The 26,732-nt window shown below is 25.3% G+C and overlaps 2 protein-coding genes and 1 long non-coding RNA gene across 3 annotated transcripts; 1 reads left to right on the forward strand and 2 right to left on the reverse strand.

The window, feature by feature from the left end:
* Nucleotides 1–1,783: 1,783 nt before the first annotated feature.
* On the reverse strand, nt 1,784–9,352 carry LOC132926520 (probable peptidoglycan muropeptide transporter SLC46). The gene is made up of 11 exons (XM_060990884.1): nt 9,178–9,352; nt 8,890–9,089; nt 8,659–8,818; nt 6,678–6,920; nt 6,433–6,607; nt 4,137–4,308; nt 3,846–3,984; nt 3,602–3,697; nt 3,295–3,522; nt 3,064–3,220; nt 1,784–2,345 (listed from the first exon to the last, which is right to left on the reverse strand). Exons 2-11 carry the CDS (start codon nt 8,896–8,898, stop codon nt 2,285–2,287), a joined length of 1,440 nt encoding a protein of 479 aa, XP_060846867.1. The 5' UTR covers nt 8,899–9,089; nt 9,178–9,352; the 3' UTR covers nt 1,784–2,284.
* A 257-nt stretch (nt 9,353–9,609) lies between these two features.
* LOC132926521 (uncharacterized) lies at nt 9,610–12,768 on the forward strand. Its single transcript, XR_009661459.1, has 3 exons — nt 9,610–9,745; nt 11,722–11,850; nt 12,565–12,768. It is a non-coding gene; the product is annotated as an uncharacterized LOC132926521 (long non-coding RNA).
* A 10,442-nt stretch (nt 12,769–23,210) lies between these two features.
* On the reverse strand, nt 23,211–24,900 carry LOC132927679 (26S proteasome non-ATPase regulatory subunit 7-like). The gene is made up of 2 exons (XM_060992258.1): nt 24,751–24,900; nt 23,211–24,474 (listed from the first exon to the last, which is right to left on the reverse strand). Exon 2 carries the CDS (start codon nt 24,468–24,470, stop codon nt 23,574–23,576), a length of 897 nt encoding a protein of 298 aa, XP_060848241.1. The 5' UTR covers nt 24,471–24,474; nt 24,751–24,900; the 3' UTR covers nt 23,211–23,573.
* Nucleotides 24,901–26,732: the final 1,832 nt, after the last annotated feature.

Below are 26,732 nucleotides of genomic sequence, written 5' to 3' on the forward strand. Positions count from 1 at the left end.
ATAATTTCTTTTTTAATTGATAAACAACAATATTCTACACCCCGCATCAAACTCAAATTTTTTATTTGATTTTATATAATAGTATAAAATAATTAATAAAAAAAGATAAAAATTGTCTTTTTTTTTAAAGACTTATTATTAAGTTTGAGATCAAAATATTGAAAAAAGAAGTTTGATGCGGGCTGTAGAATATTTTTCTCTGTCAATTAAAAAAATAATAATCAAATTTGGTTAATTCTACAAGGCAGTATCATTATTCCCGCAAATCATGTTTTTGAAGACAAAATCGCATTAGCACCAGGCGCCTTAATATAAAAGTTTAAATTTTATATTTTAAATTTAAAATCAATTCTACTGAATACAAATTTTCTATGCGGGTGAAACGTCCTCCAAACCCATATAATTATACTAAAAAAAAATAATAATAATAACCTATAAAATATTAACAGTTATATATTGTTTTATAATTTTAGCTCATCTTCAACAAAAAATTAATTCATGTTTAAATAAAAATTAAAAGATATATTTGATGAATAATTAAAACTTTAATAATAGATACCACCTAGTGGCTAGTGATTTCTTCGTTAATCTACAACTAGAATAGATAACCAATTAAATGAATAGTGCGATCCTAGTATTGTCTCCCTTTATAAAATATATGTTATAATTTATAAAATACTACTACATAAGTGCTAGCAAAATATTTTAATATTAGTGTTTATTACAGATTTTACTTGTTACTTTAATAAAATAAAATACATATTATTTTATAGCCATAATAAAAAAAGGTGGGCAAGTGGATATCACTATGCTGTATAGTAGAGATAGAGATGAGTAGGTCACTATAATGAATGTGTTAAATTTGAATGCAATGACAGGTATCATTATCTACAAAAACGATTCTGAACGGAGATGATTTGTCAGTCTAGGAAAACTAGTAGGATATATTATAATTTATATTATTAATAATAATTTATTACCTATATTTAAATTGTAATATATCGTTATTTTATTTTATTTCGTAAAAAAATCAAAGAACTATTACTAGGTACTCCAAAACGTGATGAAAGAAACAAAAAAAAAAAAAAAACACATCATTGTAAATCAATATATACTCCGTTCAGAATTTAAAAGTATCAGATGCTAATTTGAGTCAAATTTTGGAAAATAGTAATGTTCCTAAAATGTCAACATGATTTAATTTTTTAGTTTGTGGAGATGAAATAGAATCAAAACAAAAAAGCGATCTGAAAGCTAATAATGTATTAGTTTTTATGTGGTCAAGTTTTGGTGAAAATGTGGCACAACCTATTGCTGTTTTTACTTCACATGGTCCTATATAATATGCTAAACACTATATTAATGACTAAAGATAATTGTTTATATAGATTTTATTATACATAGGAGTTGATCTGGCCAAGTTATTTGTCAAAGCAATTTTACTAATTGAAAATTCAGAAGGAGAAGTAATCGGATTAACTTCTGATGGTGCTTCTACCAACAGGACCATGTGGAATTCAAAAAATCGATTTTGTCGAAAACTGATTATGCATAAGAATTCCCGTTTTTCCTTCATTTTTTTAAGATCTTTCCTGACACTTTTGAAAATTACTGGAATTATTTTACTTTTAACCCCCCCTCCCTCCAAAAACGTACTAACTAAATTAATTTTCCTTTTCAAAGAAGTTCTGAAGTCAAAAATCAAAGCACTATTACCACTCTAAGACACAAAAATAATAAATAACATATACATAATTGTAAAATTAATTCATTCATCACTCCGTTCAGAATCTAAAATAATATTATATAATTAATAATTAAAAGATTTATTATAAAACATATTTAATTTTAATTTCTAAGTTAATAAAAAATAAAATATATAATATAACAATGATATAAGATACAATAGAAAAATAATTAAAAATATATATTAATATATATTACATACATTTGAATTCATAAAAAGTAAAAAAAGATCACAGATACTATATCATATAAAACATTTCATGAGTATCAAAATTTGAGAATTTTTATAATATATATATTATAGGTTGTCATGCATAATCTTTGATAATAATATTATCATTAGTCTTAAAATTTAATATCATTAAATAAATAAATACAATTTTTAAACATGTATTTAAATATAAAGTAAGTGTTCAACTATAATATAAATGTGTTCAATTTGTTTAAATTAAATAAATCTTCACTAAATATACAATATAAAATGATTGGGTAAACTTGTTACAAAAAAAAAAAAAAATGTATTTTCTTTGTTCGATAATTAGTTTACAATTAATAAATCTTCTGTTTTGAAACTTTTTGAAAGTAAGAACAATATAATTCTGAAAAAATAAAAATTGCATTAAGTTGATGAATAAAAAGGTAACCGCAGACAACATTTATAAACCATTTATCAGAGTAAAATTGGTTAATAATAAAAGAATAATAAAGGCAGTCAAGCTAAATAAAAATAGTTTACATTTACAGACATTTTTATTTAATAAACTTAATTGTGAATACTTCATATTTTACAAGAGGAAATCAGTGAAATAATTTATAAAAATATATAATAGTAGCAAGGATAACAATGTGGATAGAAACAATGTCAATTTAATTTAATCCACCTTGAGTGAAAAAAAAAACTTTATACTGTCATTAGTATAGATCATTTAAATAGGTAGTAGACAGTAATGAAAGAATAAGTCATAGAAATTGAAGAATATATAATGCTAAATCAAATATTTTCATTCAATACTTTTAAAAAGATTTTTCTGAAGATAAAAACTATTCAAAAATTATTTGATTTTTTTCCATTGCTGTACAATACATTTTACAAACTAGGTTCAATTTGATTGCTCAGATACTTTGAAACAAAAAAATTGATTAGCCAATATAATTAATCAGGGACAATGCTGTAACTGTCTTATAACTATAAAAATATTATTTTTATAGTTATAGTTAAACTATATTATTTTTAAAATATTTTCAACGTTTTTTATACAAAGAATAATAATAAAGAAAATCATTTATTGTTCATTATTTAAATTTAAAATAACTTACATGTATAAGCCTAAAACAAATGTGCCAAATACTGATGATAGGAGAAATATAAAATTGGCAAAATTATGAATTGTCATATTATACGCCGTGGTATATATTGGAGAACCAACTAATGTACCAAAACCTTCGATCACGCTTATGAACGCATATATTTTACCTGTAAATTATTATTACTATAATAATCAAAAGATAAATTTAAAAATGGCTTATTATTTATTTGTTGTAGTTTACCTAAATCTTCTGATGGAAAACTCTTGGATAATTGAGACCGAACTAATGGTTCACTGGTAAATACCACACAACCAAAAATCTTTGCTAAATAAAATTGCCATGTATATTGTGAGTAAGCTAAACAAACTTTTTCTATGATTCGTAGTCCTGTAGCAGCTGTAGCAAGATACATGTCTGGTATTTCAAGTTTAGTGCTCAATACATACAATCCAATCGCAGGAATACTAGCTAAAAAATAAATAAATGCTTCATTGATGCCTTATAGTTCATAAAATATTGACTGAAATACACTACAAACAATACAAACCACTTAATAATGTTGAATAAGCATTAAATAAAGTGTAATTTTCTAAAGTCCATGAAAATTGTTTTTGTAGGTACAAATACATCAATGAATCTTCACCTAAAATTAAATACAATATTAATGTTGAATATAAGTATATTTGTCTACATGATTTTAAATTGGTATTTATATTGAACAATTTTGTTTTAAGTGTAAGAATATTTTTATATTAATTGATTGTAAATAAATAAATAAGCTAAGTACTAACCTAATATAATAGCTATATTAAAAGTTAATACCACAGCAGAAAGAATAATTATGCATCTCAAATATCCAAATCTTTTTTTGACAACAGTTTCCCACATATTTTTTACTAGACTGAGATTGAAAAGTTTTGTATTTATACCCTGAAAATAAACAAGATAAAATTAAAAACGCAATAATTACAAAACTATATATTTTTTTACCAAGCACAGAATCTCTCAAAAAAATGTTTCAAATAAAACTTAATTTCTACTTTTAATTTAGAAAATAAAAATATTAAAATTGATAAACATACTTTTTTTATGATAACGGTTTCTTTGAGAAAAAGAGATGTGTAAAGAAGTCCAGCGATTGTGGACATTGCACTTAAGGCAAAAGCATAGGTAGACGATTTGCTGTTTAACATAGGACTTAGTATTGATCCAATAATTGAGCCCAAAGATATAAATGTTTGTAATACACCTAATCTATAGATAAAAATAAATTATTATATTACATATAAGTTGTTATTTAAAAGTAAACTACATTTAAATAGTATAATTTAAAAATACTTATAATGTAATGGTAATACAGTTATCTTTTGGGGGTTGATTATTGGATACAAATTGGGCGTTTTCTCACTTGTTTATCTGTTTCTGTTTCTAATCTCATTATCTACTTTATTTTTAAGTTAAGTGCGTAAGGAGAATGCAGAGTAAGCTATGGCATCCCCTGTGGCCTGTAGAGCAGTTTTTTGTTCTTTAATTGTTAGTGAGGTATTTTATAAACAGAAATAGTCAAGAAAGTTTGTCAGTTAAGCCCAAGTTTTTTTTAATTCTCATCACAGCTATAGGAAGGTTTCTTTAAAATTGATGATGTAAAAATACAACAGGTACCATTATTCATATATATTAAAATTAATTATATTTTTGGTACTTATGTTTTACAATTTTTATAAGTTTATCAGTAATTATTTATAAAAATAAAGAATATTATTATTATTATTTATTTTTATCATACAGCACAGAGTATAATAACGGTCGATAACGGAATCGGTATTCTCAGCCACCGCGCTAGTTGTTGCAGTAGGATAACCAAAAAGTACCAATTTAATTTTAATTTATATTTTTTCTTATATTATACAGGAATATACATTGAAACATTTGAAACTAATATTGTTAAACTCTCTTTTAAAGATTTATGTTAATCTACTTTATTACTTTATGTTTGTATAGGTGATAGGTCACTTTCATAGTTTCATCTGATATTAGTATCTAATTAGTGCATAATAACTATACACAAACGTAAATATAATTGGGGACAATACACTAAATAATTTTGATTTATTAACAGGTAACAGTTAAGAATTTTTTATAAACTTATATACTAGGCTAACAAATGACCAGAATCATTCATGTCTCGATCATATATTTATTCACAATAGTGAAAACTTAATTACTTTAATATATGCTGGTATATTACAAACAAAAATCATATCAGACAATAATCTCAAAGCTACCTGGTCACTCATAAATGAAATTACTTATGCTAAAACTAATTATAATTAAAGAACTACGAGTATATAGTGAGCTATATGATACTAACAAAGATCCAAAGTTGATGGCTAATATTTTCATTGAACTCTTTATCAATGTAGGTAAGAAGATAGCTGAGATCTCTAGTTTTTTTACTAAAAATTACGTAATATTGTTACAACTCTACGATTCTAAAAATATTTCTTTTGTTTATTAAAAAAAATAGAAAACTCAGATATTATAAGCTTAGTTGATAATTTTGAAAACAACACATTATTGAACTTATCATAATTCTGCTAGTACATATTTTTAATGCATCTTTCCAGAACATCATAAAGTAGCAAACCTATTCTCAAAGCTGGGGATTGCAAAAATGTTAATAATTATAGATCAATATCCTTACTCAATAATTTTGCCAAAATATTAAAAAAAAATAATTAAAATTAGATTAATTCTCTTGTCAAGATTATATTTTTAGTAGGTCTGTTATATTTTTAAATAATACAATTTTTTTAACATTATATAAAAAAAGTTATTTGATATTATTGTGGATCGCCAAAAATTCAAAAATTTCCAAAGGCCGTACCATAAAAATTTTGAGAACTTTTGGTTTAGTTGATAGTATACTTCATGAATTTCAACTAAACCAGAATAATATAATTAGAATTTGTCTAAATAAGTGGTCTATACAAAGATCTACAAAAACCTTAAATTACTAGAATCTAACACTGCATCACCCTGAGATAAATATAATAAACAATCTTAACTATATATTTAGAATCATTATTTTATTGAAAAAGAATACAGTACGCAGAAAAATAATAAGTATATACTTTATTTGAGTTTCTGAATTCAATAAACGTTGACATTTAAACTTTAAAGTGGCAAATAAAAAGAAATAATTATTTGTATAAATCTAATGGGAAATTTGACCATGATGGAAATTTTGTGTCACTATTAAGCTGGGTCCATGTCACCCCAATTGAGAACCACTGTATAAATACTATAATTATTATAAAATGTTCATTAAACCTTTAGAAATCTAAAAATTTTAATTCAATAAATGAAATTTGTTACCTGAAAGCTCTTGTTTTGAAATCAGTAATGTCAACAATATAACAAAATGAAGCTATAAACAATGCACCACCACCACCACTTATAGCAACAGGTATGCTGCACAGCAAAAACATAACTGGAGGTAGACTAGGTATTGTAGAAAATACACAGTACATACAGTTAGAAACTACTATACCTTTAATTTAAAAGATCATATTTTCAATTAATATAATATACAAGTAAATTTTTTTAATATTTTTTCTCACCTGAGATCGCTGCTAAAAACAAAGGCAAACGACCATTTATATCACTCCATGGACCTAAAAACAATGCAGTTACACAAGGCACCAATGTTTCGATAAGATTTTTAATCATCTGCAAATCTGCCACAGCTGGTTGAACTATTTCTTGTTCTGCAGCAGTCATATTATAACAATTCACAGACTTATTTTTTCCAAGATCACTATGGAGGCATACACGTTCTTCAATTAGGTTAGTCTGCACCATCACTAAAATTATAAATAATACATTTAACAGATTTTCTTCAGATAAAATTGGTATTTACCAATATTCTAGTTGTTAAATTGGGTATTAATGAGTTAAAAAGCTTATTTTATTTTAACTATTAACTTAACTAGTTACTTTTGGGTTTCAATCAAATTAACTTTTATTATTAAAACTATTAACTACATTTTTAATTAACGTAAAATCAACAACTTAAATCTTCATTTAGAGAAGTTTATTTAATTGATTTTGTTTTCATGTTAAAAAATGTTAAGTAATGTTTGGTGAGAACTGTTTTTTTTTAGTTAAAAATATTGAGTATTAACTTTAAACTTAACTTAATTAACCAAGAATTATATTAGTTTTTTCTTATTAATACATATTAAGAGGGTGTCATACCTACATGTGTTGTCTTTGTCTTACAAACATATAACATGGATAATTTTCGTTAAGTAGGTTAGGTTAATTTTGTGTGATAACTTAAATATTAGACTGAAATGACCTATTATCAAACTTAAAGGTGAGAAGATTATTACATACTTTCGTTGGATTTTTAAGATATTTTAATTTTTAAGTGAGTTGTGAGTACGTAAATTATTCATAATTCGCTTAAAAACTAAAATATTGCATAAAGCCGACAAAAAACACAGATAATCTTCTCACCTTTAAGTTTGATAAGCTAATCACACAAAATTAATTCTACTGAACAAAAATGTGCCATGTTATAGGTGTATAAGATGAAGACAACACATGCAGGTCCTCTTATTAACTTAATCAAGTTAAAAAAAAATCATTAACTTGTCCAGTTTTTTCAGCAAAAAAGTTCTAGTTGACAGCAAAAGGCTGATTAACAAAAACCAGATAGGTTAGATTAGGAAAATGCAAGACAAGGCTGTGAAGAGGATGTCAGCATAGTATTTGTTTTTATCTCTAAGACTCATATGCAACATAAATACCTATCAGTTATCTATTTAACTATTATTTGATTTAATATTCAACTTTAAAAATAAAAATACGATTTAACAGAATATTAAAAATTGCTTTGAGACAATATTTAGACAAATCAATACGTTATACCAGAGGTTGGCAACCTTTTGAGACAGCAGAGCCAAAAGTTACAATTTACATAATTTTCAAGTTTTAAAAAAACCCTAAAAAATGTTTGTTTCAATATTTTAGTATTTGCTTATGTACGATTATAATTGATTTTCGATTTAAAATAAAGTAATTTATACACAAAATAATATTTATGCAAAAACATACAATTATTTTTAGACAAAACATATTCAAGTATTTTAGCAATAATAATAGATAATACAATTATTGAATAATAGATGTATGGTTACATCAATGTGAGCATTGGGTTTGCATACATTTGGAAAGTTTTGTACACACTTTTAATTTTAGTTCATCACGATAGCCTATGTAGGTTAGGTAAAATAATATACATTTTTTTTTGATACCTAATAAAATAATTATTTTTCGTATAGACTATGGACCGAGAGAGATGCAACTTAAGATCGAAAGAGCTGCAGGTTGTTGAACCCTGTGTTATACCATTAAAAATGTTTGTATTTTACCAAGACATGAACAAAAATTAATTTGTGTGAATGCGTTGCCAAAGAAAACAAAGAGTGTGCTGAGCTGCTGATATCAACATAATATAATATTAACTCAGACCTCAAATACTGTTTTTGTTTAAAACAATATATGTATAATATGTCAAATGACAAAAGCACTCACTGCTGACATTTACTCCCAGTAGCAATAGCATCATGATAGGCTCCAAAGTCAGTCTGAATTTGGTCTTGTCCTCAGGCTCCAAGACTTCCACTTCACCACTGATCTTCTCTGGCTCCTGGATGCTGCCCTCTAAGGACACCCCACCTGCACACTCACCATCCTGCAACAATAATCACAAACATTAAAAATCGATGGCTGCTAAAGAAAATCGAAATTGTGACGTGTACTCACATTTTCCATATTGATGAATGATGGGTCGGTTGAAAACCGGAACTGTTTCTTTTAATGTTTTTACCTTGTCCGACGATAGGTATGTTGTTTTCAAATGATACAACAGATGTAAAATAAGTAGTGTGCTCTTGGTATTTAAAAACCGTAGTACTATGAAATATTAAGTTTTATGTCGACACGGTAACAACAATATTACCTACCTATTAATAATATATTGTTATGTACTTGATCTATAGATTAATGTTTATGAACAAAGAATTGACATTACGTAATATCAATGACACTTACAAACAAACGTCACGCGCTTTGTTCTACGGACGATCTACGCTACAACAGTCGTGCCTATCTAACCTAACCAACAAACGTACAACTGTTAATTCATAGACAACTATGGACAAGTAATAAGAATACGTTATTGATGACGATTTTGAAGGACTGTATCAGACATCCGTTGGTATCAATACAAAATAAGTTAAGTCACAACAGTCATTACTCATTAGTTACTAGGTAGGTACTTACTAGTTACTACTATTGCCCAGTGCCCTACTACTATAAATTACAATAGGTACTACGTACTACCACTACGTAATTACATATTATCTAATATAGTTCTCAATAATATTGCTGTTATCGCGTCATCCGTTCGGTACTTCTGTCTACTACAAACTGCTGCTGTACCTCCATAGTCCATACGTTACGATATTCCCTCCATAAACAGTTCGACCGCGTTTAGCAGCTCGTTTCCTTCGCTGATTTATACCTACCAATTGCCCGGAATGTTATATCCATACCACCAGTTGCTAGGGATGTCAAAAAAGCAGTTTCTGAAATACAACGTAAATGTTAGGTAGTACTAGTAAGTAGTAATACGTAAATACTAAGTACCTCTACTAGGAATCATAATCGTCATTCGTCGTAGCTCGTAGTGTCTTATTAATAATAGATATATCTATTAAACAATATACATGACTAGACCTTGGACGAGTTGGACGTTTTATCGCTATTTAACCGTAAGAGTCGTAGACTCGTAGGACGAAGATCATTCGTGCCTGGTACACGTCATGGTACACAGTGCACGCGACAGCACGACAGCACTTGTATAGATTTTTATTATTGTTCGAGTGATCAAATAAATAATAATTACCTAAATCGTCATAATGATATAATATGATTAGTTTTTGTTATATTATTATTAAATTTATAGAAAAACGAGGTGTGGCATGACAAAACAATAATTTGAACTCAAATGTTATAAGAAATATAATTAAGGTACCTTTTAAATGCACGTAATTAAATATAAAATAAATTCACTTAAAATACTGAAGTATTTTCATTAGTTTTATTTAATGTTTTGTTTTTTAGTTTTGTTTTACTTTGTTATGGATTACCAAAAATATTACATTTTGATTTTTAATGGTCCTCGAAAACTTCTTTAATTTTTAAATGGACCTCTAACATAGTTGTGATTACAAATTTTTACTTAGGGGGCTGGACAAATTTTAGACATAGATCCGTGGAGGATTTTGCCTCCCATACCCCCATAATATTTCGAATAATTTTTCACTAAGTCCTAAGTACCTACATACAATTTGTAATTACCTATTTGCAATTTTAAAGTTATAAATTATTTTATTACATAATACAAAATTAATTAATGTGTTTTTCTTAAAAAAACAGCAATTTTTAATAAACATAGGTATTATAGCCTATAGGTCTTACTTATTTATTTTTATTTTGCAAATGTTATTAGGCAGGTAGGCAAGAATGGTAGATATATAAAATCATATAATGTTAAAAAGCATAAAAATGTTATATAAGATTTTTAAACTTTTTTTACCACAAACGATTTTTGTTATTTTATTTATTATTGTAACTCAAAAAATATTATCGTAGATCAATCATAGTAACTTGAAACATTCGCCATTCGGCATTCTTACTTTAATTAAGTAGGTATTATTTTTATACATAATTGCAGTAATTTCAAAATATTTAGACTAATTTTAAACTATTTGTAGTTATTATTTCCAAATCAAGTTTTTTTTAGTTTTATTTTTATAAATTTTGATAAAAAATTGTTTTGATCAAAAAGCTGGAAAATGTAATATGTATAGAAAATTCTTTTATAATTATGTTTTTATAAGCAGTTTTTATGAAACCGCACTACTTGACAAATGAGATTCTACCATTTATTGGAGTTACATTTTAATAATATTTAATTTATATCTGTAAAACTATGCAATAATATATTCAGTTAATCAAAATTAATAACGATATTATAACGTCTCTGTTGAGTGTTGATGTGATGTATATATTATATGTATACACTATACACTATACATATTATACAAAATACTTGTCTATTCGATTATTTATCCATACAATTATTTTAACTAACATAAAACTAACCTAATCTAACCTAACCATTGTCAGTGGTAAAATAATAAATGTAAATAATCAACCATTTAGTTAACCTAAATAGTGACCCCATAAATCCAAATCCGTCAAATAATAATAATAATGATTACGATTTACGATGTATGGGATTCACCTTGTTTCACGTATATATTAATCATAAACTATTATTTATATCTTATCTTACTCCTAATTATTTTTCGTTTACATTTTAGCAGCGCATTGTTTATTATAGCACCTCCATCGAGTAATGCTGTTTTTAGATGTATATACGCAACATACGTCATGTATAAATTAAAAATATTGTAAATTAGTATTATAATTTATAATATGTCCAGTGTCCACGGTTACTTGATATCATTTCAATATTCTCCGACATAATTGAATTTTTTTTTTAAATTTTCGTTTATGTTATCGCAGGCCAAACTAACAACCTGTCAATGGTCAATTATCCGCGGATAACGCTGCGATGAAATAATAATAATAATAACTTTGTAGTAATTTCTCTATCTCCACCACAAGTTGCATAAGCTTAGACAGTTAGACGAAGTAAGTTAATAAAATCTATGACTAATCGTAATATCTAATCTGTAGTTTATGTTTGATTTTTTTCCAATAAAAAAATAAATAAATAACGTGGGATATAACTGATACAAGAGGTGAAGACTGAAGAGGCTCTCAAAAGACTCAAAAACAATATTAAATAATTCATTAATTTTTTTTTGCGGTAAAAAACCATGATGATAACGGGCGAGGGTCATCTTGGAGGAAAACGGTTATGCCCGTAATATGTATATATAAATGTACATATCTAAATCTAATAACTTAACCTTATGTATAATCACTCATTAACCAAAAAATGCAAAATAAAAATTAGTTGTTCAGATTCACATGGTAAAGAAACACATTTGTGGCCAGGAGAGCATTGTCTAAAAAGTTCCAAAAAGAAATGCAAAATGCATCAACTTCCGAGCCTAATAATCAGTAATCGTATTTTTTATAATTAAGTATAATACCTATAAATATACCAAAGTGGTATTTATAACTTAAAATGGATAGGTACTTTTAATACCTACTTTTTAAATGGAGTGTGGACATTCTAAATAATTATCATAGTTATAATTGTATTTAGTAAAAACAGATAACAGTAAATCACAAACAACTTTAAATATTTGAAAATAATTATTAAAGGAGATAAGAAATTGTATATGTTTTTTTACTATCATTGTATAAGTTCAATAATTCAGACTATTTTGTTTCCAGATCGATAAAAATCTTCAAACAGATTTGAATTCACCACGGAGGCCGATATGATAAAATTCACTTCATTTTTATTTTTATCTCATAAAATTGTACAAAAGTAAATTAAAAATTTTATTCTGTTATAATTACATAATCATTTTTAAATAAAACAAATCTTTTTGTTCATATCACCATTACTGGCATTACTAATTAACAGAAATAAAACTGTACTGAAAACAATATAATATTGTATGTATTAAAATTTTCTGGTAGTAACTACGATATTTTAACAAACCTATTTAGTAACACGGCCCAATATAATTTTTTTTAGTCTGTCAAGTATAATTACTCGATTTAGAGGGATACAATTAAAAACTAAAAAAATCTCGAGTAAATTTTACATGCACTGAATTTAAGTCAGTACCTATTCAAAACCGCTTTACTGATGCATTGCTTTATTGATCGTATTGTTGAAATTAGATACGTTGCAAATTATAACGTATACCTCGAATTGAGTGGGTCACTTGGAAATATAAGGATATTGTATTATGAGAGTACATGATGAATAAAATTTAACTTTATACTTTTAAAGTGGATTTTATAATTTTTTGAAAGTCATGTTAAAAAATGATTTAATATAGGTTTATTTCAATATTATTTTTATATTTAACTCGTAGCTTTTTTTAAATTAATTAAAAAGTAGGTATTATATAATATATAATATATATTATTCACTATTCAACTCCCCGCTTCCTCAGCGGTAGTGTAACATAATAATATGTGACTTCTGTATAAAAAAAGTTGTAAGCATGTGTTTTTATTTTTTGACTGTTAATTTTTAGTATAAAGTAGCATTTAATACATACATATTACCTATAATTATTATATAATAATATTTGACCTTTCAGCTTCTGCTATTTTGCTGATTATCTGTTCAATATGTGACTCATTTCAAATTCTATAACCTATAGTTATATTATCGTATTTGTATAATAATTGTTTTATTTTTTTTCACACATAACGATTAATGGGGTACAAACATCAAATAAAAATATATTACCATAGTAATAATATTATTTTATCAAGAGCAAGACTATCGGAGAACACTACACTCACATAGTCGCATGGTTAAAATTATTATTATAATTACCTATATAATATTATACTATAGTCTAAATGGGCATCAAACTTTTTTCAGCGTTATAATTGGGCGTATTTATACGAAGAAATTTATTTTGTACTAATTATCTCAAATAGGTATTCTAAAGTTTAAAATCTTAAGCCATCTATATATTATAGTCTAAAAACATAAGATATTTAAATAAAATGAATAAGATACAGTTGTAAAATATTATGCTTTATATGATACGTATGGTAAACGTATAAGTACAATATATTTATGATAATTTTATTTTTAAATAATTCTGCATTTCTCCAAAGTTATTATTACAACAATTTTTAAGCGTGTGAAATTTTAGATTCTGAGCAGAGCGAAAAATAGATAGGTATATTAGTTTTACAATATGATGTTTATATTTTGTATGTCTGTCATAGCGTTTTTCAGATAGAAATTTGTTCCAAACTTCAGCTTTGAGAATGGTTTCTAAAATAGAAAATTTGATATAATTGCTAGTTGGTTCTCTATAAAATAATTATTATAATTTATATTTAAAAAGTTATAACCGTAGAGATTTTAAATCTAACCGTTTTAAAGATATTTTGGCTACCTAATTTTAATATATATTTATTATTTGTATTTTATATTATGATAAATTTACATAATAATTCTACATTTTTACCGTAGGATATCAGTATTGAATTATTATAAGTTATATGCAATATTTTTGGTAAGTCTTGATTCATAGTAGACTCCTTATTGGCTCTGCATAATTATTTAAATTATTGTTTTTCGTATACCTAGGTATCTATTTTATAGTTTTATCAAGTATTCCTTAAATATATTCAAATAAAAGTTTTAAGCAATTTTTTTCATTCTAATACTATTTAAAAAAAGTATTTTATCACGTATGCTTTTTAACTTATGTATAGATATATTATTACTTATTAATTAAATAAAATTGAAGAATTTATTATATTGATGTATATATTATATATTACACTAATTACTAGCTAACGTTAATTTTCAATATTATTATAAAACTAAAAAAAATTAGTGGTGAAAAATATATATCCTAAAGATATACTTTTTTAAATATTCAAATTTGTACTCAGGATACATTTCATTAAAAATATTCAAAAACTGTTCTTTTTGTTCTATATTTATTAGATTTATTTTATTAAATTTAATTATTGTTAGTGTTACCTACTGTAAGTTTGTAAACGATCATTCTTGTATGCATTTTTAATTATACTCAATGATAACAAATTACACTACAATTACTATCTATATATAATGTATAATATATCATCATTATTTCAGAATAAAGTAGCATGTGTACAAATAATATTGTAGATAGGTTAGGTTAGGTATATTATATATTTATATAATATGTATAATATATTCATATTATACAGAGTTCCAGTGAGGATTTACTTATTGCGATATCTCCTGAAATAATATAATTTCATTAATCTCCTGAATCCTGATATTTAATATTTTTCTAGTTTCGAGAAAAACACTGAAAGCGTTCGCCGGTCGTACGAGCACGTAGGCCACATGATGTTATATGACAATAATACCCACCACTATATCGTATTAAATAATTCAAAGTTTTTTTTGAAACTAGAAAAAATATTAAAAATCAGGAGATTAATGAAATTAAAATGTTGAAACGTCAATATTTTCAGAAAAATGATCTCTACAAAATGGCTATCTTCAATTTTTTTTTGAAAATAATTAAATAAAAAAATATATTTTTTAACTTTATTACCAAAATATTAAAATAAATTAAAATTAAAATATGAAATATTTGTAGTTTTTGTCCTTGTGAATCTTATAAAAAAAAACCAAAATGATCATATCTCTATTATTTTTGCAGAAGATATCGCAATGGGTAAATTCTCAAGGGATGCTTTGTATATACATTGCAAACAAGAGTTTTGATAAAAAAATTATAAAATATATAAATATTTGTATAAAATATTTGATATCTCTACATGAATCAGAAGTAATATGACTAATATAAGCTAAAATGAAATGATATAAAATGCACAAAAAAAAGTTAAATGTGAAAGAAGATTGTTGTCAATACAGCCAAAAATAAAATTCACAAAATAAGACACGTATTAAATAATACATACCTATTAATAGTTAATATGACTGCAAAATCTCAAACTATAACTGTATAATGTACAGTGTACACTCTCTGGCATTTATCATTAAGCTAAATAATAATATTAAATAAAGCAATATATTTATGAAATTATAGAATATTATTGTTGAAATTTTATCAAGTTAATTGATCTATTAAATATTGAATCATCATATAAATGAATAGAAGATTATATTATTATAATTTGGATATTTGCACCATTAGTGACGGCATTAGGGGGGGGGGGCGGACTCCATACAAATGACCGGGGCTCCGTGTCTACTTTTATTATTATTATTATTATTATTATTAAGTATTTACCATCTAGTTCCATAATCATCAAGAGCCTCACCAAAAATATTGTCCAGAGCCCCAAAATACGCATAGTGGCATAGTGCCGTCACTGTGCACCATAATATCTATACGTCAATGAATTGCGTGCAGGCGCGGATCCAGAAAATTTTAACAAGGGGTGCTTGAAAAAAAATTGTTACACCTTTCTATTTAATTTATTAGAGCTAACTTTTTTTCAAACATCAGTATTTATTAAATATTAACTTAAAAACAACATTAATTTCTTATAAATATAAATAAAATAAAAATATAAAGTTAATCATGAATAGCGATCTAATAATAATTATTATCGAATATCGATAACCAACTACCAATTTATTATTGTACGACAATAGCGGAAAGTATCGATATTATTGTTTTTATTTAAAAATAATAAATAATACAATTTATAATATAACTTTATTTTGTTGGTGCCCCCCCCCTGAATTCACGCCAGGCTGCGTGTATCGGATAATCAGAGAGAGTCTTAACCTTAACAAATGGCGTTATTTATTGGCATAATAATTATTTTATATTATTATTTCCTAAGAAAATTTATATAAACCATAAAATATTATGTATGGGCAATGTTCGAGATTCTAAAAATCGATAAATGTACCCTTTTCTTTACAAAAATCTATAAAATCAATAAAAATATGCGTTACGCATCACTGCTATATAAATCCTGCAAATACATATAATAGCGTAAACTATATTTATTACACATACAGTTAAATTAATCTTTATTATATATTTTATATACTATACTATCGATAGACAAGACAAGTGGAAAAATTAGACTGCTATACAAACATCATAATATTATATCATTAAAGTATAATGTATATGATGTGATTTTATTATTTTTATTATAAAAAAAAAATACCAATCATGGAGGTCTATACACTGCGTATAACGTATATTATAATGTGAAGTGTATATTATTATTAAGGAGTTAACTAGTTAAGGACCATTAACTATATATTTATATAGGTATATACTATATGCATATAAATTGAGTCCACAGAAAATGCTACCACTCAACGTATGTATTACATTGTACGAATAGATCAATATACCTACATTGTTTAAAAAACAAAATAACGAAGAAACGCAAATGTACTATTTATTTATATGTACCTATATAAATATATACAGTGTATTCAAAACATCAAAACGTTTTGGAAACTAAACTATAAGTATATATTAGAAATTCTGAATTCAGATAAATATAATATATAATAAAAAATAATGATCATTATAAAATGCATAGATATTTCAAAACATTTTTCAAAATCCTCAAAGGTTAAGTTAAAAATAAATAAAAAAAAAAAAGGTTAAACTTTTATTTTACGAGAAGTCGTATCAAATTTTGACAATTATTTTATTCATACATATTCTTATAAATTTATATATATAAAAAAAAAATAATAATTGATAATAAAATGATTACAATTTTAATTTTGAATGTGTCATTTCTTTAAAAGTACAATTATTTTAAAATGGAAATAAAATAAATTAGAGATACTTTTTGTTAGTGTGTATAATATAAATCTATGTTATTATTATTTTTATTTTTTAAATTTAAAAATTGTATTGCATATCAGGTTACTAGTAGCCAAAAGGTACTTACTTCAAGTCTTCAAATAAAAATTACAGATAACACTGCTGCAGTTGTAACGGTGTAGGTACACATTTATTATCATTGTGCAGTGTGGTATAGTGTTACACTGTTACTTCATAAATTATATAATTTTATATGAAGTCCCAATATTAGTAAAATATAAATATACTTAAATTTAAAATAAATAACAAAATTAATACAACAAATGCCTATTATCTATTATATTTATACTGTATACTTCGTTCTTAACATGTAAAATGTCCTCCAATAATATATTATATGCGTATTAATGTATTATAATATATAATCAATATGATCATTGGTATTTGGTGTAATGTGTAACCTAAAAAACGTACCTACTTAGTTACGAGTGCGGAGTGTGTACCGAATTTCAAAACCACTAGTGCGAAAGACTCGGCTATGGATCACTTATACACACACAAATATTGCCTTTTAATAATTTATAAATAATATTGTATTGCATGCTTATATAAACCAATATTCGGTAAAACGGTATAGCAGTTTAAGCGTTAAAGTGTATATTATATTATATACAATATATACCTAACATTATACCTACATCATTCATACTATATTAACGACATTAACCTTAGTTAGCTATCATTACCATCTTCATGTCAAATATTTTAAATATTGGTCGTAATTGTTGTATACAAATAATTGTATAATAGCACTCGATGTGCCGAAACATTTCGAAACTACTAATAAATAATTAATATTATATAGTATAGGTATATATAAAAAAAAAATTATAACATATTATGCAAAACAACAGCTGCGTTTTTTTATCTTTCAATATACTCACCCCGGACATTGGGAGACAGTGGTGCGATTATTATAGTATAGTGAATATAGTAGTTTCCTACGGGTAGTGGCGGGTAGTATTGGTATAAGTAGTATTTGTCGCATGATGGGGGTAGGGGGTAAATGTGACACGGTGTGGCAATAATAATTTTGAATAAGAGGACAAACGAACGAGCGAGCGACGGGGCTAGTGCGCGCGAACGCGGGCGGCAGCAAAAAGCTCCACTGCCACCACTCTGAGAGCCGCCGCAATGGCATATGCAGCTGGCTCAACAACCGTTACGTTGTGCCGGCCCTCCACCTCCGTCACCGATGACGATCATTGTGCGTTCCTTTTCACCATTGTAGGTATTGTATATATACGTATACAGTGTGTTCAACGATAAAGGTAACACGAAATATATAACAAACGCGTGGCCATGCATTCCATTGGAATTTTTCCTCACTGCATACAAATAGGATTTGATATTGTTATACACTTATTTTTTTAAATGTTTTTTCTCGCGCGATGCACAGCAAAACAACAATTTTTTTCGCATGGAGGCTATACGTTTTGAGTTGAATTAATTTTATCGAACGACTGACTTATAAGAATTTTTAAACATTTCCTCATTGAGAGCAGCGATTCGAGATTTCGATGTGGTATCTATAACCAAGTACCACGCGTGTTGTATTTATAGTGATTTTTTTTTTCAACAGTCTGTTTTGATACAGTATTACAAAGTATAGGTACCATATCATGTGATTTTGAACGATTTTTAAAAAAAAACTCATGCGCGGTATAATGCTTATACGTCGTCGACGTCTGGCGTAGGTACGAATACTATGTTTTATGTATTATTATTATTATTATTATTAATTTATAATAATTTATATAGAACTGGACAGTAAGTGATGTATTTGAGATACGTACGTAATTGAATTATATACATTGTTTTTTTTTTTAACTTGTATATCTCGTATTTTTTAAAGTTTTTCAATATAACTCGTATTATTTTTAGTTAACGTTTTTTCGGGAATGATTTGTATAATAATTATTAATAGATAATACAACTATACAAGCCACATAAATATTTATTTATTTTTTTAATTTAAACATAATTGAGTCGTATTTGCAGTCCTATATTATAATGTACTCGTATAACAATTATTGAGGAAAATGTACACTACATTATTAATATTGACAATATTGTTAATCATCCGTTAAAGACGTGCACAAATATAAACATAAAAATAGATAGGTAAATATATAAGCTATAGGCACTATAACTGACATGATATTATTATTGATAATAAATAATATATATAGACATGTTATGTGTGAATGTGTAATCTAAATTTTTATTTTTATTTTAGCGTATTATCTAATAAACTTTCATGATTTACTAGTAAAGATGAAATAAACTTTTAACTAAGTATTGAATGTATGATGTATCATGCGTGTTTATAAATAACCGAATATTTTTTGATGCAATGCCAACATTATTTAATATTTTCTAAGCTATTGTTTCAAGGTTAGGAGAATCGAGACGATTCATTTGTTTTTATGTTTGTTAAATATATTATTTAGATATCTCCAAAATGCGTCCAATATAGTTAAAAATACGTGAAAAGGGTATTGTCAGCTCACAGTGATTGATATGTTTGGTACATCTTATTCTTATTGTATCTAATTTGTTTGTATATTCACGTCTCATGTGTGTACATATGTGATTTGAATTCCAAGTTTGGCTGTTGTTATTTTCTAACAATTTCTTTTAATATGTTCTCTGAAAACTATATCGTCTTTTCAAGTCCAACGTTTTATATGAATTTTTCTGTTAATAACGATTTACGTTTTAAACAACAGTCATGTGTTTAATCAAATTATTTAAATCACTTTTAAAATATTTATCTATATCCTAGAGTAAAATTAATAAATTTATAACGGTTGTCGTGATTAAAACGATGACAAATTAGGTTTCGAACCTAGAAATACATATAAATTCACGCATATCGACTATCACTTATAAATAATAATATTATTTAAGATAATATCAAAATACGGAAATATTTATAATAATATGTTAGGTATTTGTAGTATCACAACCGCACACCTACTTTATAATAAATTTAAAAATACGAAAAACAAAAATATGGGTACTTAGTTAATAAATATTATGTATAACATTTGTAATAGTCAAGTATATGTACCTACTGATTGTATGTTGATCAATATTATTATAAAATTATTAGTTATTAATATCAATATTGCATGTTATTATACTACTACGCTTAGTAATAAGTTTTTTTTTATAATATAATGATATGATGAATTGCATTATATCTATACATATTATAATAAAAATTTAAACGGTTTTTAATTAATATTGTATAGAATACGCATGAATGCATAATAAATATTATAGTAGTGACCTATTCCCCAATGATAAACATTGAGCCTCTTTAATATGTTTCCCAGTAATCTATGTCCTAATTATTTCCAATAAGGTAACTCATGTATTTTATATTTTTATAATACTCTAAACTGGAATTGATAATTTCAATATATTTTTAATAAGCTCGACGATTGGATTCAATTCGTTTAACTTTGCGCATACAAAACAAAGGAAGTTCAAACAGCGGAGTTTGCCAACAGCGTTGGTAAATTCAAAATTGTATTCATTCTCAAACACCATCTGTTACCCGTATCAACTGCGATACATCGTTACAGTCTTATAAAGCGCATTTCAGTTGTACGCGATTAAAATATTTTGTGTTTTTAATTTTTTATAGATGGTGAATTTTTAGTTAGAACATGCCTTTTATTGTCACCAAATATACGGTCAATATATTCTTTTTGGAACAGAAAACGTAAACATAGTGCTTATACTATAAAAAATATAGTTATCAATAGTTAGCGTATAACAATATTTATTGTCTATAGGCTAAATATTTAATGAAAGTAAAACGAAGTTATATCAGTGATGTACTTGTAATAGCCTACCCGAAACGCCGTGTGTAATTGTTTTAACATTATTAAAATTGGAAGAAAATAATATATTATATAATATTATGTATTGCAGTATTGGATATTATATCCGATAGAATTTCTTGTAACAGTGTTATAATTTTTAAAAACATAATTAATTATTATTAACAAAAGATCCAAATTAATTATATTATGACTAACTTTTTCATTATCTTAATAAAAACAACTTTAATTTTTCAACTTCAATCCTTAATTTATAAGTTTATAACCAACTATTATTATATCTTTTTATTATATTTGTTTTAGTGACACCAATTTGTTTGTATGTTTATAATATGAAATGTTATTGTAAATATTTTCCATATCATTCACTATTCAGTAAATATTATGTATGTTTACTTATAATTTATTTGAATTTGGGCTGTTAAAAGAATGGTATTGTCGTATTGATCTTTTTTATGAATAAATTATGTTTTTAATTAGTGTTAAAAAATTAATTAAATAAGTAGATTGTATTTTTTTTCATTTTATTGTATCTGAAAAATTTACATTAATCTTATTAATTAAGGATGCTTTAATTTTACTAAAACTTCAGTACTTCTTTATTTTTTTAATGTTCTATTTGTTATGTAACTTTTTATTTATAATATGTGATTCAATTCAATATTTAACAAAACATACTATTTTAACTTTCTTAAATTATACACATTATCTGAAAATATATTTTAAATAATGGAAACATTGTGTTTAATTTTTGATAATTTATTATTTAAATAATCCATTGAGTTTAACATTAAGTCTTAACTTAGTGTATTTTAACATTTTACTGATTAATATTACATACGTATTATGTACATAATTTTTTTTTTATATAAATTATGGATTGGAAAATTTTTTTTATCAAACAAGAGATTTAAAAAGCAAGATGTTTATAAATAATCTTATGACTTATTACTATACAATATGTATACATTTAAAGAGGTACTTAATATGCTGTATTTCATAGTTAATATTTAGTACAAAAACGACAATACCTACTAATACAATATTAATACAAATCATTATATAAATCAATACATATCCTAGTTATATTTTTTATACCAAGTTTTAATGCATTTCCCATAATATTCATATTTTTACACATAATGTGTCAAAATCAAACATTAAGTATATATTATGGTAAGTGAATAAAAAGTATAACAGGTATAAACTGATGAAAGATGCATCCATTGATTATTGATGGAACTTTATTTTATATTTTCATAATTCTAATTTAAAGAATTATTTAGTGGTTTCTTTATTCAAATAATTAATTGTTAATTTAAATACTCAATTGGAGTAAATTATAATCAGTTAGAAATACTCGAAATAATCTTATATCTTATAATTGATTAAACTACTTTTATACTATATTCAATTTATATGCTGTTATATTTAATGAAATATATATATGTTTAAAAAAAAAACTATATAATATATTGGACTATTTCTAAATATTTCACTTAAATTTGGTTGTATAATGATCATCCTATACATAAATTTGAAGCTTCATTTTTTTCACAGAAAACTTATAACTATAAATGTTATTATATATTTAATTAAACTTTGAAAATATGCAAGTTAAGAATACAACATTTTTAAATTAAATCATAATCATATATGATTTTAGCAGAAGAAAATATATTTATTTTTTTGTTTGGTTATAAAATTATTTCAATAGGCACAGTTGCACAGTTAATCTGAGATATTATAAACTAATAATAATGATAAAAAAAAAACAAGGATTTAAAATAAAAAAATACCAATATACATTGTCGTAAACAAAATAATTATAATAAAATAAAAATTTAAGTGTTAGGTGTCTGATTTTTGCAAAACTTGAGACAAAAAAAAAAGAAAAAATATTATAAAGATAATTATTTACAATTATATTACATAATTGAATCATATTATCGATCTATTTTGCTTTGATTTCTTTCTTCTTTGCAACTTCATCTTTTTTTTCTTATGGTTCCCTTAATTGTTTCTTTTCATCATCACTGTTAGCAATCTTATTGTTGATTAAATTGTGCAATGCGATAATGGTCCTAATAGTAGTTGCTAAATACACAGCAAGCATATGATCATTTACTTTAACGTGCATTGCAGCAACCAAAGTATCTTTTTCTACGTCTGGTAAGAGATTAAATATTTCTTGCAGTTGATAAATAATTTGATGATTAACCGGTAATTTCCCATCAACGACTTGTTGTAAATAATCTCTAATATCAACCATTTGTTTATACAGACCTCGAACACCAAATATTATGTTGGCAACACGTTGGCTTAAGGAACCACTAGTCGAGTCTTTAATATCTCTAAGTAGATGTTCAACACCAACCTCTTCAGCTTCTTCTGCTCCAATTTCACTAGCAATGTGTTCCAACGTCTTTGATGGCGGTAATCCATCGTCATGAATTTGTTCCACAACACGGTAGGCTTCAGTAGGTATACCAACATCTTTGGGTTTAACATCAACAATTACCATGACAGATGTATTGTTTACACAGTACTGGCGTACTAATTCATTGATAGCAATATCATTTTGGTGAAGTTTAGGACCAGTGTGATACCAACCAACTACTTTTTCACGAGAATTTACTTTCTTGAACATACCATACATATTTTCAAGATAGTCATGATCGAGGAACCACACAGACTTGTTTTTATCGTCTTCATCAAATGGCAGTGCAAAACTATTAGAAATATCAAGTTCTTTGTTTTGCTGCCAAGAACCAAGTAATACACCTACTACTCGTTTTTGATTGCCGATTTTTCCAAGTCGGGTAAAATGATCAACAACACTCAGCAATACCAATGGGTGAACTATCACTTTGGATATAGGCGATTTATTAGTCGACATTGTTCTAGAAAAAAAAAAAAATAAAAAATGTACAAATGCCTACAAAAATAACAATAATGAATTCAAAGTTATATTATCAATATTATTTAACATAACAATATCAATACCTATATCCTAAAAATAATGAAACTAACAACACATTTTAAATAATGTAGATACAATGAATAAAATATTATTATTTATATTTATATTTATCAATACATTTAAACATAACAAAATATTTATTAACAAATAACTAAAGAATAAAATGATGAATAGTGATTTTTGAAATTGAACTTACCTATAGTGTATCCAATGTATGCGCTTATTCAGAATTTATTTTCACAAAGGTAATATATAAACCAATTATAAAATAATATAAAATATTTTATAAAAATCTCATAATAATAATAGCTAATAGTAGAACTACATAAATTTAAAGTTCCTTTTGATAAAATGACAAGCATAATACTTTGTAGAATAACAATAACCTCAAAAATTGTAGTTGTATACGCTATCTAGTGTTTGGGATAAGAAGACGTCCGAATTATGAAACCGGGAAACTCCAACAAAAGGACAATCACTATTACAGCCACGACTATAGATTACTTAATAAAATAATAACTATTTTTTTAATCGTGATGACAACATAGTCAAAAATTAAAGGTATAAAAAATTTAAAATATATATATATAAGATAGTATTTTTATGTACCCGACTGCTGTGATTACAATTTACTGAGATTTCAAATTTAATTAAAATGTTTATAATACATTTTCATAGCCACATTACAAATAATTTAGAGATATAATCACAATTATGAAAACAAATTCCCAGTTTTCACCGTAGTCCGTAAGTACTTAATTTTATTATTATTCAGTCGGTAAGTTTAGCCGTTATCACTGGTCGAAAGTCTTTACACATAATTTTTACACCAAAATGTATAGGCAATTACAAATAGCACCTGTAGGCTGTAAGTCTTATACAATAAGAAGTTTGCAAATTATATAATAATTATGAAATATTGTATTTATAGTGAGTTATTTGTATGTATATTATATTATAATTTAATATTAATATTTAATATTATGTATTATATATATAGTATTGTACCAAACATAATTAAATGGAAAAAATCTAAAATTAAAAATACATTTTATATTAGCAGTTAAGGGCACGCTATAGTACGTTAGCCGTCATCTATTCATGTAAATGGTGTTGCACGGAATAAACTATTATTTATTTATTCACTATTCACAGTGAGCGCGGTGTGCTACTATCAGGATGGCTGTAAATGTACCTATATCTTAACCTTACCAAATTTTTATCACACATTTAAAATTAATTTATCTCTAAGTTTTTTTATTCTTTTGATAATTTAATGAATATCAAAATTATTCATTCATACAGATTAATTTTTTTTGTTGTTTTTTCATTTGTTTATAAACATTATTTCGTTAGTTATCAAAAAAATAAAAATGCTAAGGTACAAATTAAGTTTCATTTTATGTAGTGTGAACATTTGTTAAATGCACTGCAAATAATGTAGGTAGGTACTCTTAAGTTTATCTCAAGCAAAACCGTTTTAGTTTATAATCTCATCTCATTATTACGCTATAACCATTGTTAGTACTAACCCAGGTCTACTTTCAAAACATTAAATAATTTGAATTAGTATTTAAATATATTTAAGATTAAAACATTTTAATTATTCTAAAAATTTCTAAAATTGCCTATATTAAGCCCCTTAAATAACGGGTATCTGGCGTTTTCTAAATAATACCTACACAAAGAGAAAACATTTAATATTATTATTATTATTATTATTATTTTAATAATAGTAGAGACTAGTAGAGAGTATAATTTGGTTATGGTATAATGGAAATTATTAAATTTTAAATCACCTAATTTTAGTACTTATTTAGACCAAATTGGATTTTTTTTTTTTGATAAAAATTTGTATGATTAGGTACACGTATGTAAATTATTAATTTTGAGTTTAGAAAAAACAAAATGTCTAGATAGTTTATTAATATCTTTAAAAGTATTTAAAAATAGTTAAAATTGTATGTACTGTCACAATTTTGTTCTATTATATATTAGTATATATATTAGGGTAGGTAGGTGTTATACATTTATAAATAACGATAATATCTCGTCGGATATATTACTGTTACACATATTAAATATTTAGTTTATACTTACTATAATGTAGGTACTGTATCTATATACGATCACTATTCACTATTAATTCATATAATAAAAGGTTTTATTTTTAGACAT

The sequence above is a fragment of the Rhopalosiphum padi genome, chromosome 3, assembly GCF_020882245.1.
Source record: "Rhopalosiphum padi isolate XX-2018 chromosome 3, ASM2088224v1, whole genome shotgun sequence".
In the NCBI taxonomy this organism is placed as follows: Eukaryota; Metazoa; Arthropoda; class Insecta; order Hemiptera; family Aphididae; genus Rhopalosiphum; species Rhopalosiphum padi.

What these genes read in the sequence shown, in the direction of transcription:
- LOC132926520 (XM_060990884.1), bottom strand. An exon ending in GTTTTTAGCAGCGATCTCAG is followed by an intron (nt 6,608 to 6,677) that starts GTGAGAAAAAAT and finishes TTTAAATTAAAG; the next exon opens with GTATAGTAGTTTCTAACTGT. An exon ending in TTTGTTTTAGGCTTATACAT is followed by an intron (nt 2,346 to 3,063) that starts GTAAGTTATTTT and finishes TTATTTTTTCAG; the next exon opens with AATTATATTGTTCTTACTTT.
- LOC132927679 (XM_060992258.1), bottom strand. Translation starts at nt 24,470, where the DNA reads ATGTCGACTAATAAATCGCCTATATCCAAAGTGATAGTTCACCCATTG.